Source organism: Bufo bufo, chromosome 3 (genome assembly GCF_905171765.1).
Source record: "Bufo bufo chromosome 3, aBufBuf1.1, whole genome shotgun sequence".
Lineage (NCBI taxonomy): Eukaryota > Metazoa > Chordata > Amphibia > Anura > Bufonidae > Bufo > Bufo bufo.
Window position 1 is genome coordinate 438,795,746 of NC_053391.1, and position 18,853 is coordinate 438,814,598.

The 18,853-nt window shown below is 40.8% G+C and overlaps 1 protein-coding gene across 1 annotated transcript in view; it reads right to left on the reverse strand.

Moving 5' to 3' along the window:
• Positions 1-18,853, reverse strand: part of LOC120993841 (sodium/hydrogen exchanger 4-like) — a 116,043-nt gene that overhangs the window by 76,529 nt on the left and 20,661 nt on the right. Inside the window, exon 2 of the mRNA XM_040422310.1 lies at positions 14,771-15,234. Coding sequence (XP_040278244.1) covers positions 14,771-15,234 — 464 coding nt within the window. The remainder of the gene's footprint in view (positions 1-14,770; positions 15,235-18,853) is intronic.

The window sequence follows — 18,853 nt, forward strand, 5'->3', positions numbered from 1 at the left end:
GATTATGAAAGAATGGGTTGCTATCAGTCAGGAATTGGCACAGAAGTTGATTGAGAGCATGCCCAGTCGAATTGCAGAGGTTCTGAAAAAGAAGGGCCAACACTGCAAATACTGACTCTTTGCATAAATGTCATGTAATTGTCGATAAAAGCCTTTGAAACGTATGAAGTGCGTGTAATTATATTTTACTACATCACAGAAACAACTGAAACAAAGATCTAAAAGCCGTTTAGCAGCAAACTTTGTGAAAACTAATATTTGTGTCATTCTCAAAACTTTTGGCCACGACTGTACAATGAGGGGGTACCATTTTTTTAAAGTATGGGGGGGGGGCATAGAAAGGAAGCAACCCGGGTGCCAAACACCCTAAGCACGCCATTGCATGTATATGAGATTGTAAGGGTCATCTAACATATATAGTAGTAGGATCCCAAATATAACAAAGTGATTGAATTTATCTAATATTGTATGTGGAATCAATGTTCTTTATGGCTGTTTCAGATGAGTTATGTGACAATATTGTGGAACATCTTATTTGAGTATTCACGGAAACCCATGCCACTTATGTAAACTTCATAGTATAGACATGGATCCCAAAAAAATACATTGACACAAAAAAAAACACTGAAAGTGGAACAAAATGGCACTACAAAAAAAACAAGTTTACACTGTGCTTCATTATTCCCCATACACTTATAGCTAAGGCTTCTTTCACACTTGCGTTAGGATTGTCTGGCAGGCTGTTCTGGCAGAGGAACAACCTGACGGATCCGTACTAACGATTGCACACTTGTGCTGCCGGAAGTCCACTCCGGCCCCATTCACTATAATGGGGACGGGTCGGAGATGCGGCCACAGCACTGCAAACATGACGAGAGGCGAACGGACAAAAACCGCAGTGTGTACAATAAGCCTAAGATCTACTTTCTTTTTTTTTTTTATAAAAAAGGATGCTACTAAAAATGATGTAAAAAAACATGCAAAAGTTGGCATAAATGCCACAAAATAACTGTGTGAAACCAGTCTAAAGCCTCCTGCACATCACCGTATCAGTTTTGCAGTCTGCAAATCGTCGATCTGCAAAATAAGGATGCGGTCCGTGTGCATCCCGCAATTTTCACAAAATGGACAAGAATAGGACAGGTTGTATAATTTGCAGCCCAGCCATAAGGATGCAGACAGCACACAGATTACATCCGTGTTCTGTCAATTTTGGTTTGTGGACTCATGGAAATGAATTGGACCATGTGCGGTCTGCAAAAATGCGGATCGGACATAGACCAAAAATACGGTTTTATGCATAAGGCCTTAAGGCTTCCTTCGCACATAGTTTTATGTGGTCTTTTTTTTTTTGCTCATAAAAAAACACCATGTTTTTTGGGTGGTGTTTGTTTTTTTATTCACACATTTGTAACATGTTTTATGTACAGTCAGGTCCATAAATATTGGGACATTGACACAATTCTAACATTTTTGGCTCTATACACCACCACAATAGATTTGAAATGAAACAAACAAGATGTGCTTTATTGGATATATTGGAATGGCTCACCCTCCAAATTGTAGGGAATGGGTGCTCCCCCTAAAAAAGGCAACCCCAACCTTTAGGGAAATGAAATTATACAGGTGTGCCCCCTTATCCTTCTGTATAAGATGTGCTTTAACTGCAGACTGTCAGCTTTAATTTGAGGGTATTTGCATCCAAATCAGGTGAAGGTGTAGGAATTACAACAGTTTGCATATGTGCCTCCCACTTGTTAAGGGACCAAAAGTAATGGGACATTTGGCTTCTCAGCTGTTCCATGGCCAGGTGTGTGTTATTCCTCATTATCCCAATTACAATGAGCAGATAAAAGGTCCAGAGTTCATTTCAAGTGTGCTATTTGCATTTGGAATCTGTTGCTGTCAACTCTCAAGATGTGATCCAAAGAGCTGTCACGATCAGTGAAGCAAGCCATCATTAGGCTGACAAAACAAAACAAACCCATCAGAGAGATAGCAAAAACATTAGGCATGGCCAAAACAACTGTTTGGAACATTCTTAAAAAGAAGGAACGCAAAGCATCCATCCTTTCCTAATGTCTCTTTAAGATGATGCAATAAATAAGCCTAGCATCCTGTGCAAACAGATCTTAATAGCAGAAAGGAGTCATTTCCAAGCATTTGTATGTCTGTTTTTGGTGTAAAAAAAAAAGGCTGCAGGACCCCCTTATTGCAATAGGAGTGTCAAGGGTGTGGTGATGGCATGTCGGAGGCCAGGACTTCTGCCCCAACAAATTAACATTTAGACCCAGGAAACGGGGGTAAATCTTGGCGAATAACTACTCCAGCCATTGGTTGGTCTAGTTTTTCCGCCAGGCGCAAGGACTGCTTAATTCGCATGCCTCATTATAAGTTAGACACATGTTCTGCCAGCAAAGACAATGCAAAAGGAGAGGAAAAGACCAGCGTAAAAAAAAAACTGTCTTTGTAAATGACCCCCAATGCATTGTGTAGAATTACTAAACTCTGCTACATGCATATGGTTACATGCTGTATTTGGTTAGGTTGAAAAAAGGCACAGATCTATCAAGTCCAACCTATACCTACCATGTCAATCCAGAGGAAGGCAACACTACCCCTGCTCTGTCATTCACTTTGGGGTGCCTGTTCTAGAGATAAGTTGGGTCCCAGAGGAGTTGAGACAACCCCTTTAAAGTAATAAAAATTTTCCCAACTCCAAATCTGGCAATGAAAATAAATCCCTGGATCAACATCTGATCTTCAGAGATCTAGTAACCATAACCTGGAATATTTTTTAATGGCACTGTGAGAGATTTTTATATATAGTGTGTAATTCCTGTATTACTCATTCTTGACCACAAGAGGGCAGCTAATTAGCTATGTGAGTTATGAACATTCTCTTTGTTTTAAGATCACTGTAAGGGGGGGGGGGGGGAGTGGGGGTGAATGCTAGTTTGCTAATTTCAAATGTACCAATAAACTCAGGGTTGAAGATGGTGAACCACTCCCATCTAGTTATGGAGCCAAGTACCTTTTCTTAAGGAACACCCCTTTTGTCCACCTCATACCCACTATATAAATGATTGTATCTTTAATAAAGTCTCGCTCTCAGGGAGGGATGAGAAGTTCTTTCCATGAAACCGACTTGTGTCCTGGTCTCATTGTAAAAGTTATATGTGCTCACATACTTATACTTCTAGTTAATTTGGCACCACACAAAGAAGATGAACATCGCTAGAGTGGCGATGACAGCACCCAGGCCACACTTAAACTTTTTCAACAAATCAACCAACCTCCTCTGAGAGAGAGTTCCATACTCTCACTGCTCTTACAGTAAAGAATCCCTGCGTATGATGATATACAGTATTACCATTTACTTACTTTATGACAAACAGATTTTACCATGTACTTACCTGTTAGGCCTCTTTCACACTACCGTATGGCTATTTCAGTGTCCATTGACTTGAATGGAGCCACGGAACGTGATTTGCGGGCAATAATAGGACATGTTCTATCTTTCAACAGAACGGAAAAACGGAAATACGGAAACGGAATGCATACGGAGTACATTCCATTTTTTTTTTGTGGAACCATTGAAATGAATGGTTCCGTATACGGAACGCAAAAAACGGCCCGCAAAACGGAAAAAAAAACGGTAGTGTGAAAGAGGCCTTAATGTCTCCTCTCTTACTTAGTGTTTCCCAATTGTTGCTGTTTGAATGCAACTGCAGTGGGGGACTTGGTATTTCTGTGGACAAAATGTCACTATGACAAGCGCTTTTATCTAATATTTATCACCTATGCAGAGGAATGATTGCTGGAACCCCCACCGTTCACTACCACAGTGGTCCCAAGAACCCTGTTCCAGAGGAGTCTTCATGGAGCGGTGGTCCCACTTGCGCAATACTGCTACATTCAGAGATTTTGGGACTCTCAGACACAGCGCTGTGCTATCTCTGTTGGTACATTTAATGGAGTGGTAAAGTGTGTGCACGATCACCACTAAATTCAAACTCATGCAGAATCTGGGGCTCAGGGCACCCGTTGCAGGGATCGATGGGGGCCCAGCCCAGCATAAATTCATTACCTGTCCTCTGGATAGATGATATACAGTTGCAAGAAAAAGTACGTGAACCCTGTGGAATGATATGGATTTCTGCACAAATTGGTCATAAAATGTGATCTGATCTTCATCTAAGTCACAACAATAGACAATCACAGTCTGCTTAAACTAATAACACACAAAGAATTAAATGTTACCATGTTTTTATTGAACACACCATGTAAACATTCACAGTGCAGGTGGAAAAAGTATGTGATCCCCTAGATTAATGACATCTCCAAGAGCTAATTGGAGTGAGGTGTCAGCCAACTGGAGTCCAATCAATGAGATGAGATTGGAGGTGTTGGTTACAGCTGCCCTGCCCTATAAAAAACACACTCCAGTTCTGGGTTTGCTTTTCACAAGAAGCATTGCCTGATGTAAATGATGCCTCGCACAAATGAGCTCTCAGAAGACCTACGATTAAGAATTGTTGACTTGCATAAAGCTGGAAAGGGTTATAAAAGTATCAAAAGCCTTGCTGTTCATCAGTCCACTGTAAGACAAATTGTCTATAAATGGAGAAAGTTCCGCACTGCTGCTACCCTCCCTTGGAGTGGCCATCCTGTAAAGATGACTGCAAGAGCGCAGACTGCTCAATGAGGTAAAGAGTGTCAGCTAAAGACTTACAAAAGTATCTGGCATATGCTAACATCCCTGTTAACCAATCTATGATACGTAAAACACTAAACAAGAATGGATATCATGGGAGGATACCGCAGAGGAAGTCACTGCTATCCAAAAAAAAACATTGCTGCACGTTTACAGTTTGCACAAGAGCACCTGGATGTTCCACAGCAGTACTGGCAAAATATTCTGTGGACAGATGAAACCAAAGTTGAGTTGTTTGGAAGAAACACACAACAGTATGTGTGGAGAAAAAGAGGCACAGCACACCAACATCAAAACCTCATCCCAACTGTGAAGTATGGTGGTGGGGGCATCATGGTTTGAGGCTGCTTTGCTGCATCAGGGCCTGGACGGATTGCTATCATCGAAGGAAAAATGTATTCCCAAGTTTATCAAGACATTTTGCAGAAGAACTGAAGGCCATCTGTCCACCAGCTGAAGCTCAACAGAAGATGGGTGTTGCAACAGGACAACAACCCAAAGCATAGAAGTAAATCAAACAACAGAATGGCCTAAACAGAAGAAAATACGCCTTCTAGAGTGGCCCAGTCAGAGTCCTGACCTCAACCCGATTGAGATACTGTGGCATGACCTCAAGAAAGCGATTCACACCAGACATCCTAAGAATGTTGCTGAACTGAAACAGTTCTGTAAAGAGGAATGGTCAAGAATTACTCCTGACCATTGTGCACGTCTGATCTGCAACTCCAGGAAACGTTTGGTTAAAGTTACTGCTGCCAAAGGAGGTTCAACCAGTTATTAAATCCAAGGGTTCACATACTTTTCCCCCTGCACTGTGAATGGTGTGTTCAATAAAAACATGGTAACATTTAATTCTTTGTGTGTTATTAGTTTAAGCAGACTGTGATTGTCTATTGTTGTGACTTAGATGAAGATCAGATCACATTTTATGACCAATTTGTGCAGAAATCCATATTATTCCACAGGGTTCACATACTTTTTCTTGCAACTTTATATTTTTTATGAGCCTCTACAGTCGTGTTACAGACCTGATTTGATATAGATTTCACATCACAGTTCCACACTCAGGTAGTACACGCCTGATGAAGAGACTGTTGATTTCTCGAAAGCTCGCTATGTAACATCATTGCTTCTATTTTTGTTAGCCATATAAAGGTCTCAAACCTGCAATACTCTTATTTTATTTCTCTTAGGCCTATTTCACACGACCGTATGGCTTTTTCAGTGTTTTGCGGTCCATTTTTCACAAATCCGTTGTTCCGTTTTTTTGTTTCCGTTGTGTTTCCATTTCTGTTTCGTCTTTCCGTTCTGTTTTTCCGTATGGCATATACAGTATACAGTAATTACATAGAAAAAATTGGGCTGGGCATAACATTTTCAATAGATGGTTCAGCAAAAATGGAACGGATACGGAAGACATACGGATGCATGTTCTATCTTTCAACGGAACGGAAAAACAGAAATACGGAAACGGAATGCATATGGAGTACATTCCGTTTTTTTGGTAGAACCATTGAAATGAATGGTTCCGTATACGGAACGCAAAAAACGACCCGTAAACGGAAAAAAAAAGGGTCGTGTGAAAGAGGCCTTAATGAGAGCACTAAACTAAACTTTTTTTTGACACTCAAAACAGCAAGCAACAGGCATCCAGGTTAGCAATGTTTGAAAGATGGTATGTTACAAAATTTGGTGTTTTACTATTTTCTCAGCTCTCATAAAACCCTTTAAGGCTGAGTTCACATCACTGTTTAGCTTTCCGTTCTTCTGATCCATCTGAAGAAGAGAGAGATAGAAAAAACAGGATCCTGTAATAAAACGGACCCTGTTGCATAAGGCTATTTTCACATTAGCGTTTTTTGCGGATCCGTCATGGATCTGCAAAAACGCTTCCGTTACAATAATACAACCGCATGCATCCATCATGAACGTATCTGGTTGTATTATGTCTTCTATAGCCATGACGGATCCGTCTTGAACACCATTGAAAATCTCCATTGACTTACATTGTGTGTCAGGACGGATCCGTCTTGCTCCGCACCACATCGCGGACAGAAAAACACTGCTTGCAGAGTTTTTCTGTCTGCGATGGGGACGCAACCAAACGGAACGGAATGCATTTTGGTGCATTCCGTTTCGTTCAGTTAAATTTTGTCCCCATTAACAATGAATAAGGACAAAACTGAAGCGTTTTCTTCCGCTATTGAGATCCTATGACAGATATCAATAGCGGAATTGAAAACGGTAATGTGAAAGTAGCTTTAATTATGCATAGGATCCATTTTTTTACAGGATCCAGTAAAAAAAACGGATCCTGTTGCATCAGTTGTCATCCGTTTGAGCCATTTCTGTCTGAGATCAATTTTTTTAGATGGAAACAAAAATACTGCATGCAGGACTTATTTTCCTGTCTAAAAAACAGATCTCAGACGGAAATGGCTCAAACGGATAACAACTGATGCAACAGGATCCATTTTTTTACTGGATCCTGTTTTTTTTTTTTTTTCTCTCTCTTCGGCCTCATGCACACGACCGTAGTTATGGTCTGCATCTGCGGCTTGGATGCGGACCCATTCACTTCAATGGGGCCGCAAAAGATGCGGACAGCTCTCCGAGTGCTGTCCGCATCCGTTGCTCCGTTCCGAGGCCCCGCAAAAAAAATATAGCATGTCCTATTCTTGTCTGTTTTGCGGACAAGAATAGGCATGTCTACAATGGCCCGCCCCCCCTTCCGTTCCGCAAATTGCGGAAGGCATTCGGGCGGCTTCCGTTTTTTACGGATCCGCGGTTTGCGGACCGCAAAAAACGGCACGCTCGTGTGCATGAGGCCTTCTTCTGATGGATCAGAAGAGAGGAAAGCTAAACGGTGATGTGAACTCAGCCTAAGGCCTATTGCACACGACCGTATGGCTTTTTCAGTGTTTTGCGGTCCGTTTTTCATAGATCCGTTGTTCAGCTTTTTGTTTCCGTTGTGTTTCCGTTTCTGTTCCGTTTTTCCGTTCCGTTTTTCCGTATGGCATATACAGTATACAGTAATTACATAGATAAAATTGGGCTGGGCATAACATTTTCAATAGATGGTTCAGCAAAAAACGGAACGGAAACGGAAGACATACGGATGCATTTACGTATGTGTTCCGTTTTTTTTTTGCAGACCCATTGACTTGAATGGAGCCACGGAACGTGATTTGCGGGCAATAATAGGACATGTTCTATGTTAAAACGGAACGGAAAAACGGAAATACGGAAACGGAATGCATACGGAGTACATTCCGTTTTTTTTGCGGAACCATTGAAATGAATGGTTTTGTATACGGAACGAAAAAAACGGCCAGTAAACGAAAAAAAAAACGGCCGTGTACAGGAGGCCTAAGGCCTAGTTCACACGAACGTATGGCTTTTATAGTTTTTTGCGGTCCGTTTTTCCGTTTTTGAGTTCCGTTGTGTTTCCGTTTCCTTTCCGTTTTTCTGTTCTGTTTTTTCCGTATGCCATATACAGTATACAGTAAATACAGTAAATACATAGAAAAAATTGTGCTGGGCATAACTTTTTTAATAGATGGTTCAGTAAAAACGGAACGGATACGGAAGACATACGGATACATTTCCGTATGTGTTCCGTTTTTTTTTGCGGACCCATTGACTTGAATGGAGCCACGGAACGTGATTTGCGGGCAATAATAGGACATGTTCTATCTTTCAGCGGAACGGAAATACGGAAACGGAATGTTTACGGAACACATTCCGTTTTTAATGCGGAACCATTGAAATGAATGGTTCCGTATACGGAACACCAAAAAACGGCCCGTACACTCGCACAAAACACGATCGTGTGAACTAGGCCTAACTTGTCAGCAGCTGCACCATCCACATACAGCTCTGCTCTGCTGACCTTTTTCAGCAACTGAAATAGTACTAAATCAGGGCGCCTGCTATATGCTTTAGTGCTGCCTGTGACTGAAATTGCTCTGTACACAAAATCGAATCATCCATTACTGGCTACTTTATGATGAAGTCTAAATTTCTGCCAGTCTCTGCTCTATTGTAAAAATCCTAATTATGGATGAATATTTATTGTTCAAAGATGTTCAGCCATCTTTTCCAATTGGTCCAGCTCAGAACAATATTCACCTACATGAACCCTAGCAGTCTGACAATGGAAACGTTTGAAGGGTTTGACCAAAGTGTCTCACCAAAGTGGCTCAGTGGTTAGCAATGGTGCCTTGCAGCACTGGAGTCCTAGGTTCAAATCCGACCAAGGACAACATCTGCATGGAGTTTGTATGTTCTCCCCGTGTTTGCGTGGGTTTCCTCCGGTTTCTTCCCACACTCCAAGGACATACTGATAGGGACCTTAGATTGTGAGCCCCATTGGGGACAGTGATAATAAAGTCTGTAAAGCGCTGCGGAATATAGTAGTGCTATATAAGTGCATAAAGTAATAAATTAGACTCTCTCCACTTCTCATTTGCTCTACATCACAGTATCCTGCACTTTGCAGATTCCCGGTATCTAGTAGCAATAAGAATCGATATCATTACTGATTTTTGCCTTTTCATACTATAAATGTTGTGAAAACTATATTCATATTTTAATTGCTTTGCATAGTTATTATCTAATTTGGGAACCCTGTCACTCTCACAAGCGTCTAATAATACTGAGATCTGCTATTCCAAACCACTGCAACCTAAAGCAAGGACCTGTTGGCTCACTGTGGCCCCTACACTGCCTATAGCCACCTCCTAATTATATGTAACTGTGAAAAATAATATCTAATTATATGTAAATATACAAAACAATAACACCACCTAAAATGTTTTGGCAACATTTACTAAGGTGAACACAAATAGCACCCAGTGTTCACAAAAGTGTCTACATGGGAAAGACCTCACCTGTGAAATATGGTTTTACATCTCATAATAGGAATTCATCCCTCAGCCGGGACAGTTTCTTACTTTCTTCCTTTACATTATTAGAACAATTTGTTCCTTTGCAGCCTGAGTGTTTGCATTGCCCAAATCTCTAAGTACTGTAAATAAGATGTCCTCTTTGATCTATTGTACCACATCTCTCTCTAGTACACATGTATGAATCATGAAAAATACATTAGCTAAATGCCTTTTTACAGTGGCCTAACACAAAGAGTGAATTTGCTGGCGGATGATCACAGCTCATTATTTGCTTTAAGAATGACTTTTCAGGTTGTCCCATGAGCCCTTTCATCACACAATGAATGTACAGTATGTGCACGCACTAAGGGGATATGTGATTCAGAGCTAAAGCCTACTTCTCTTAGTGCCTAATACAAATGGTTAATAGGTAAATACAGCGCCATTCTGGTGTGCAACCCTTAGGCCTCTTTCACACGGGCGTCGCGTGTGAGGGCCGGATAGGATGCGGGAGCGTCGAGGGAAAATGCACGATTTTTCTGTGCGAGTGCAAAGCGTATTAATGCATTTTGCAAAAAAATCGGCCTGTTTGGTACCCATACCCAAACCCAGACTTCTTCACAGAAGTTCAGGTTTGGGTTAGGTGTTGTGTAGATTTTATTATTTTCCCTTATAACAATAAGTAAATTAGGGATGGAGGGGTTAAAGAAAAATTCTAAAAATAAACTCACCTCATCCACTTGTTCGTGCAGCCTGGCTTCTCTTTTTTCTTCTTCTTTGATGACCTTGGAGAAAAGGACCTTTGGTGACGTCACTGCGCTCATCACATGGTCCATCACCATGGTGATGGGCCATGTGATGGATCATGTGATGGACCATGTGATGAGCACAGTGATGTCACCAAAGGTCCTTTTCCTCCCAGGTCATCAAAGAAGAAGAAAGAAGACAAGCCGGGCAGCGCGAACAAGTGGATGAGGTGAGTTTAATTTTATTTTTTATTTTTTTTTAACCCCTCCATCCCTAATTTACTTAGCATTCTGTATTAAGAATGCTATTATTATCCCTTATAACCATGTTACAAGGGAAAATAATAAAGATCGGGTCCCCATCCCGATCGTCACCTAGCAACCATGCGTGAAAATCGCACCGCAGCCGCACTTGCTTGCGGATGCTTGCGATTTTCACGCAGCCCCATTCACTGCTATGGGGCCTGCGTTACGTGAAAAATGCACATATAGAGCGTGCTGCGATTTTCACACAACGCACAGCCCCATAGAAATGAATGGGTCCGGATTCAGTGCGGGTGCAATGCGTTCAACTAACGCATCGCATCCGCGCGGAAAACTCGCCCGTGTGAAAGAGGCCTCACTTTTTAGCTTGAACTTGTGCCTTAGAAATTTGTCTGTCTGCACTGTGTGCAGGGCTGCATTAACATTTCAATCTACCCCAGGCGCTGAGATTGAATACGCCCTGGGCTGTTTTATCAGCTTTTCTCAGCACAAGTTTTACGTAGGTATAAAGGAGATGGTCTTCTACTCACAATTTCTTTTTACAGTTTTAAAGTTTTACCAAACAATGTCAGCCATTTTGCATCATAGAAAATAAGTAAACTACACAAGATAAACTACACAAAATCTTAGCATTTTGTTTCAGTAGTGTTTTCCAAGGTTGGGCATTCACAGTATATTTCTCATGATAAAAATACGGATACACACGCTAACTTTACTCAGGCATGTTCATCTATGCAAACACACTACATACATACATGCACACATGTACATTCAGTATATGCAAGCATGCTTACCCATACATTCACTACATTGCACATATGCACATTTACTCCGTCATGTGTGTACTCAGAAAAGATATTTAGCGTACAACCACACAGTGCAGTCTTGATATGAGTACCACGCACCCACAATACTACACTGCCATTACCAACTAAATACAGAGGTCCTTATTAGTTAGGGTGGGTTCACACTAGCGTTAGGGATGCCGTTAAGGCTTTCCGTTATAACGAAAAATAACGGAATACCCAGACAGAATGCAAAACGGAAGCCTTTAAAAGGCATTCCGTTTGCTTTCCGTCCTAATAGAAGTCTATGGGAAAGCATAACGGATCCGTCTGGGTCCCGGTATGCAAGACGGAAAACAAAGTCCTGTCGACAGGACTTTATTTTCCATCTTGCATAACTGGACCCAGATGGATCCGTTTTGATTCCCATAGACTTCTATTAGGACAGAGAGCAAACGGAATGCCTTTTAAAGGCTTCCGTTTTGCATTCCGTCATAATACAAGTCTATAGGCAGAAGAATGGATCCGTCCTTCCTTCTTATGGATTCCGTTATTTTCCGTTATAACCATGTTATAATACCGGTGTCTTCTTATGTGGCACAAGGGTCTTTGGACCACCTCAGGCTCCTGGGCCCAGTAGCGACTGCTACCTCTGCACCCCCTATAGCTACGCTTCTGGTAGGACATCACCATGACATTACCCACTGGTCAACCAATCCCTTATGACATCCTTGGGGACCGGGCAGAGGAGTGTCAATTGTCCCTGGTTACCCAGGATATTGCTAAGAGGCTCAAATATAGCTGAATAAATATACAGTGAAACATTCCAAGATTACTGATACTGTAGAATGTTAAAGATGCAAACACACAGTAGTAGCTGATTGTAGTAGTTTTAACAGCGATGCGCTCAGAAAGATAATTGTAAGTGATAATACACTCAATATGGTACACCTAATTATGATAATTACCACTGATATTTGCCTGTGCTAAATCTGTAGGACATTGAGCTGTAAGTTACTGAACCAATAATGTCTATATCGACTCCAAGTGCAGCTTGTGTAAGTCTAAAGGAGCATTCACACAGCGTTCTTTGCCGGTGGAATTTTGGTGCAGACACCCTTGCTGAAATTTCGCCGGCAGCCATTGGTTTTCTGCCTCCCATTTATTTCAATCAGTTTCATATTTGTCCAAAATTCTGCTGGTAAAAAACATCATGTGAACAGGCCCTAAGGTTCAGGTTCACTGTGCCCAGCCTAAATATTACACAGGCCTCCCATTTTAACACTTTATGATCAGAATCACCACTTCTTATTGGTGGCCTGGAAGGAAATGAATAAAAAGTCCCCTCCATGACATTCCCTAATGTGTTGAGCGACAAAAGTATCATTCTCCAGGTGAATAATGCTGGCATGATCCCTAATTCTTTTACTGAGCACTCTTATGGTCTTGCCCACATATTGGATGCCACATCTGCAGGTAAATAAATAGATTACCCCTTGTGTCCAACAATTGATAAATGCGGTCATTTAAATGACCTCCTTAGTTGTAGTACTGGAACTTCCATTGATTTTTCTTGACAGTCAAGTGCCACCATGCTTCACTAATAATAGGTAGCTATGCACCAGTCTATTGCCAGTATTCCTACCCTTGTGTAAGTAATCTTTTCTGCAGATTTAGTATAGGTAAATATCAGTAGTAGAGATGAGCAAACCCATGGAAGTTTGGGTTCGCTGGGTTCGGCCGAACTTCAGCTCAAAGTTCGGGTTTGAGACCCGAACTTGACCCCGAACCCGGACCCCATTAAAGTCAACGGGGACCCGAACTTCACTTTATTATTTTCCATTATAACATGGTTATAACGGAAAATAATAGCATTCTTAAGACAGAATGCTAAATAAAATGGCCATTGAGTGGTTAAAAATAATAAATAAATAAAAACTCACCTCATCCACTTGATCGCGCAGCCAGTATCCTCTTCTTTCTGGCCATTTTATTTAGCATTCTGTCTTAAGAAAGCTATTATTTTCTGTAATGACCATGTTATAATGGAAAATAATAAAATCACCCGAACACCGAACCCGAACTTCAGTGGAAAAGTCGAAAAGTTCGGGTTCGCTCAACCCTAATCAGTAGTAATTATCATAATTAGGTGTACCATATTGAATGTATTATTACTGTTCCAATTATCTTTTTGAGCACATCGCTGTTAAAACTGCTACAATCAGCTACTACTGCGTGTTAGCAGCTTTAACATTCCACAGTATGGGTAATCTTGGAATGAGCTGCGAAATCTATTTTATTCCCTTCCGTCAGTTCCTCCAGAAGTAGTGGTACTGTTTCTCATTATCATTCCCTAGCTGTATTTGAGCCACCTAGAGTTCCCCTCGGTAACCAGGGACTTTATGCTGCTCTGCCCGATCTCCCAAGTCCGGTGAATGGCGTCATGGTGATGTCCTATGATCTCATAAATATCATACATCATCCCAGGGGCATAGCTATAGGGGGTGCAGAGGTAGCAGTCGCTACCGGGCCCAGGAGCCTGAGGGGCCCCAAAGACCCTTGTACCACATGAGAAGACCTATTTTATAGAAAGTGCATGTTGGTCAAGTTACACCTCTGGCTGGGGGGAAGGTGTTAGGTCAAGAATTTGGCATGGTGGGGGGGGGGGGTGCAGTATAAATGTTTGCCTCAGGCAGCAGGAAGGCAATGTGCTTCCCTGGCCACAAAGCAATGAGGGATGGGGGGCCCAAGCTAAACTCTTGCACCAGGGCCCATGAGCCTTTAGCTACACCCCTGCATCATCCGTATGGCTGATGCTACATCAGGGAGTGGAGAGTTTATTAAGGGCTGTTACATGTGGTGTCCTGCAGCCGAACATTATAGCCCGACACTGCTACTGTACATGTTCTGCACAACAAGCACCCTATGATGCAGCCTGTACTGTATATGCTACTGTACCAACTTGTGTTGAAACGAGTAGGGTGAAAGTGTAAGCATTGTATGAATCACAATTTAGTGTAGGGACAGATGTGCATGAATTGGTGCAGTTCAGTGAATGTCCATATTTGCTTGGAGTCACAAAAAAAGTATCTACAACCCCACTCCTGTGCTCCCTATAATAAGCCTCATGGACCACTAAGGTGGTTGGTAAAAATACATTTTCTTAGCTTATTTTTCCATGGCTCTGCCTCTGAATATAGTGTTTTGGAAGTTTACAAAAGCGTTTCATACTGTCCAAATGCGGAAACTGGTTTAGAAAGTATACTGTAATTTGTAATTGGATTGAAATCTGGATCAAGGGCAGCATATCGAGAGTTGTACTCAATGATCTGAAGGTTTGTTTTTGATCAATGACTTATAGCTACTTACCACAGTTATGCCATCATTCAACAGTGACTCTCCAAAAATAATCATATTTAGCTGTTCATTGACAGAAACCTCCTCAAACACAGCAAGGATAGCCACTGGATCCACTGCTGAAATAAGACTTCCATATAACAGGTTTTGTAGCAGAGATACGTTACTTAATTCAAAGGCTTTAATCTGGCAAATACCATACAGGGAAAGGCCAATGCCAAAAGCATTCATTAGGGTCCCCATCACCGACCACGTAATAATGGTTCCAATGTTGTCAAAAAAAGGTCGAGTAGGTAAAAAATATCCTCCTTCAAGCACAATTGGAGGCAAGAGATAAAGGAAATAAATATTAGTCTTCATAGCAGGTGGAGATTTGTGATCTGTTCCAAAAATAATTGCACCAAGTAAGACACCAATGGCAATCAGGATGCAGCTTTCCGGCATTATTGCTGGCAATTTGTGGTAGAGATGAAATCCTGAAGAATAAAAAAAATGACATCAATGTTGAAAATACAGGGAGTGCAGAATTATTAGGCAAATGAGTATTTTGACCACATCATCCTCTTTATGCATGTTGTCTTACTCCAAGCTGTATAGGCTCGAAAGCCTACTACCAATTAAGCATATTAGGTGATGTGCATCTCTGTAATGAGAAGGGGTGTGGTCTAATGACATCAACACCCTATATCAGGTGTGCATAATTATTAGGCAACTTCCTTTCCTTTGGCAAAATGGGTCAAAAGAAGGACTTGACAGGCTCAGAAAAGTCAAAAATAGTGAGATATCTTGCAGAGGGATGCAGCACTCTTAAAATTGCAAAGCTTCTGAAGCGTGATCATCGAACAATCAAGCGTTTCATTCAAAATAGTCAACAGGGTCGCAAGAAGCGTGTGGAAAAACCAAGGCGCAAAATAACTGCCCATGAACTGAGAAAAGTCAAGCGTGCAGCTGCCAAGATGCCACTTGCCACCAGTTTGGCCATATTTCAGAGCTGCAACATCACTGGAGTGCCCAAAAGCACAAGGTGTGCAATACTCAGAGACATGGCCAAGGTAAGAAAGGCTGAAAGACAACCACCACTGAACAAGACACACAAGCTGAAACGTCAAGACTGGGCCAAGAAATATCTCAAGACTGATTTTTCTAAGGTTTTATGGACTGATGAAATGAGAGTGAGTCTTGATGGGCCAGATGGATGGGCCCGTGGCTGGATTGGTAAAGGGCAGAGAGCTCCAGTCCGACTCAGACGCCAGCAAGGTGGAGGTGGAGTACTGGTTTGGGCTGGTATCATCAAAAATGAGCTTGTGGGGCCTTTTCGGGTTGAGGATGGAGTCAAGCTCAACTCCCAGTCCTACTGCCAGTTTCTGGAAGACACCTTCTTCAAGCAGTGGTACAGGAAGAAGTCTGCATCCTTCAAGAAAAACATGATTTTCATGCAGGACAATGCTCCATCACACGCGTCCAAGTACTCCACAGCGTGGCTGGCAAGAAAGGGTATAAAAGAAGAAAATCTAATGACATGGCCTCCTTGTTCACCTGATCTGAACCCCATTGAGAACCTGTGGTCCATCATCAAATGTGAGATTTACAAGGAGGAAAAACAGTACACCTCTCTGAACAGTGTCTGGGAGGCTGTGGTTGCTGCTGCACGCAATGTTGATGGTGAACAGATCAAAACACTGACAGAATCCATGGATGGCAGGCTTTTGAGTGTCCTTGCAAAGAAAGGTGGCTATATTGGTCACTGATTTGTTTTTGTTTTGTTTTTGAATGTCAGAAATGTATATTTGTGAATGTTGAGATGTTATATTGGTTTCACTGGTAAAAATAAATAATTGAAATGGGTATATATTTGTTTTTTGTTAAGTTGCCCAATAATTATGCACAGTAATAGTCACCTGCACACACAGATATCCCCCTAAAATAGCTAAAACTAAAAACAAACTAAAAACTACTTCCAAAAATATTCAGCTTTGATATTAATGAGTTTTTTGGGTTCATTGAGAACATGGTTGTTGTTTAATAATAAAATTAATCCTCAAAAATACAACTTGCCTAATAATTCTGCACTCCCTGTAGTACTGTGGCAGACCTGAAAGAAGCTTATGTTTGATAAGTCATGTGGTAAATCCAATACATCATATGTAGCTAGATATAAACTTTGTAACTTAAAGGGGTTGTCCAGGATTAGAAAAACATGGCTGTTTGTTTCCAAAACAGCCCCACCCCTGTCAATGGGTTTTGTCTGGTATTGCAGCTCATTTGTTCAGTACCAGTGGCTGAACATATTGCAAACATCTTGTTAAAGAATTATACTGTACATTATAAATCATAAAGGTTTGAATGTGTCATCAAAAAATTACTTATTGTTTAAATCAAGTTTTTATGTTAAATACATTTTGGTTTAAGTATTTTTAATTTTCCATTTCACTACCTATATATATGTTTGGGAAAAAAAAAGGTCCTAAAATCCAGCAGTTTTTGCACTGCCCGCTTAGTCTAATATACAGGCTGACAGTTCCTGGCCTGTAGTATCACTTTTTAGCAGTCATCTCATTATCATTAGAGACAGAATTGCAATGACAGGCACAGGATCCACCATTAACAATAAGTTATAAACACAGCTTATATATCCCCCTCCCTGTGCAGTGACTTCTACGCAAGTCAGAGAATGTCTAGAAAACTCTACCAAAAAAGTCAGTGAATATCTCCAGTCTATTATCCATGTGGCTGTAGTAAAGCATAACTCTAAATGCTGTTAACAGCAGTTCAGGGAGGATGTCAGCCCACATAATCGTGTTCAGGAAATAAAATAAAAATTCTACAATCAGAAAATAAAATCAGATTTAACAAAAAAGAACATGTTTAAAGTGCCTCTGGCACCAGGATCAACCCTATGTTGCCTGGTAGGGCTCATCATTCTGATCAAAACAATACCTTTGTTTTGTCTGAATGTTAAATAGTTGCAGACATATCTCTGTTTTATTCATAAGCAAATGAGATGTTTGAGCACCAGGAAGTGGGGCTGAATCTTTTGAGAACTGCTGGGCTCTGCACACATCCCCCTCCCCTTGATTGACAGGGCTAGACATGCTGAGGGCAGACCTGTATCCTAGCATGGGCATATTATTTACACTATGTACTAAAGCTTCACCATACTGAGATCTGCTCAGAAAGCAAATCTACATACAGTATACTTTATTCACATGCACAATATATGATTATAAAGACACCAGTAATGTGTGTTAGCTTATAAGCATAGAAAAAAAAAAAAACATACATCTTTATGTGGTAGTGCTATAGCTTTGTGGTAAGTATTTCGTTTTGCATGTAGAGATCCCACGTTTGAATCCTGGGAGAGACTTCTATATATATATATTTTTTTTTTCACATATATTTTTCTTTCACATTTAACCCATAATAAAAGTCTATATACTTATCATATTGAGAAAAATGGGGGAGATTTATCAAACTGGTGTAAAGGAGAACTGGCTTAGTTGCCCATAGCAACCAATTCCACTCTTTATTTTTCAAAGCTACTTTGGGAAATGAAAGGTGGAATCTGATTGGTTGCTATGGGCAACTAAGCCAATTCTACTTTACACCAGTTTGAAAAATCTTTCCCAATGCTTTTAGGCGTAAAAATCTAATAAGTATTGTGGCTGTGAATAAAACAGTAATAGGTTTTAGTTTTGTAAGAAAACATATCTCAATCTATTAAGGCCTTTTATTGTTATTATATGATTATATATTATTTATTATAGTATAGCCTTTTATTATAAGTCTTGAATTTAGGATTTCCAAATGCATGGTAAACAACTTACCACCAATCTATATCATTACCATACCATATCTATTTGCTAAAAAGCTGACACTAATTACTGGTGTCTTTATAATCATATATTGTTCTTGTGAATAAAGCAGTAATATGTATATTGGCTTTCTGAGCAGATCTCAGTGTGGTGAAGCTATAGTACATAGTGTATATGAAATATAGATGCTAGGATACAGTTCTGCCCTCAGCATGTCTAGCCCTATCAATCAAGGGGAGGGTGAAGTGCATATTGTATAGCGGCTCTGCCTGGTGTCTTCACT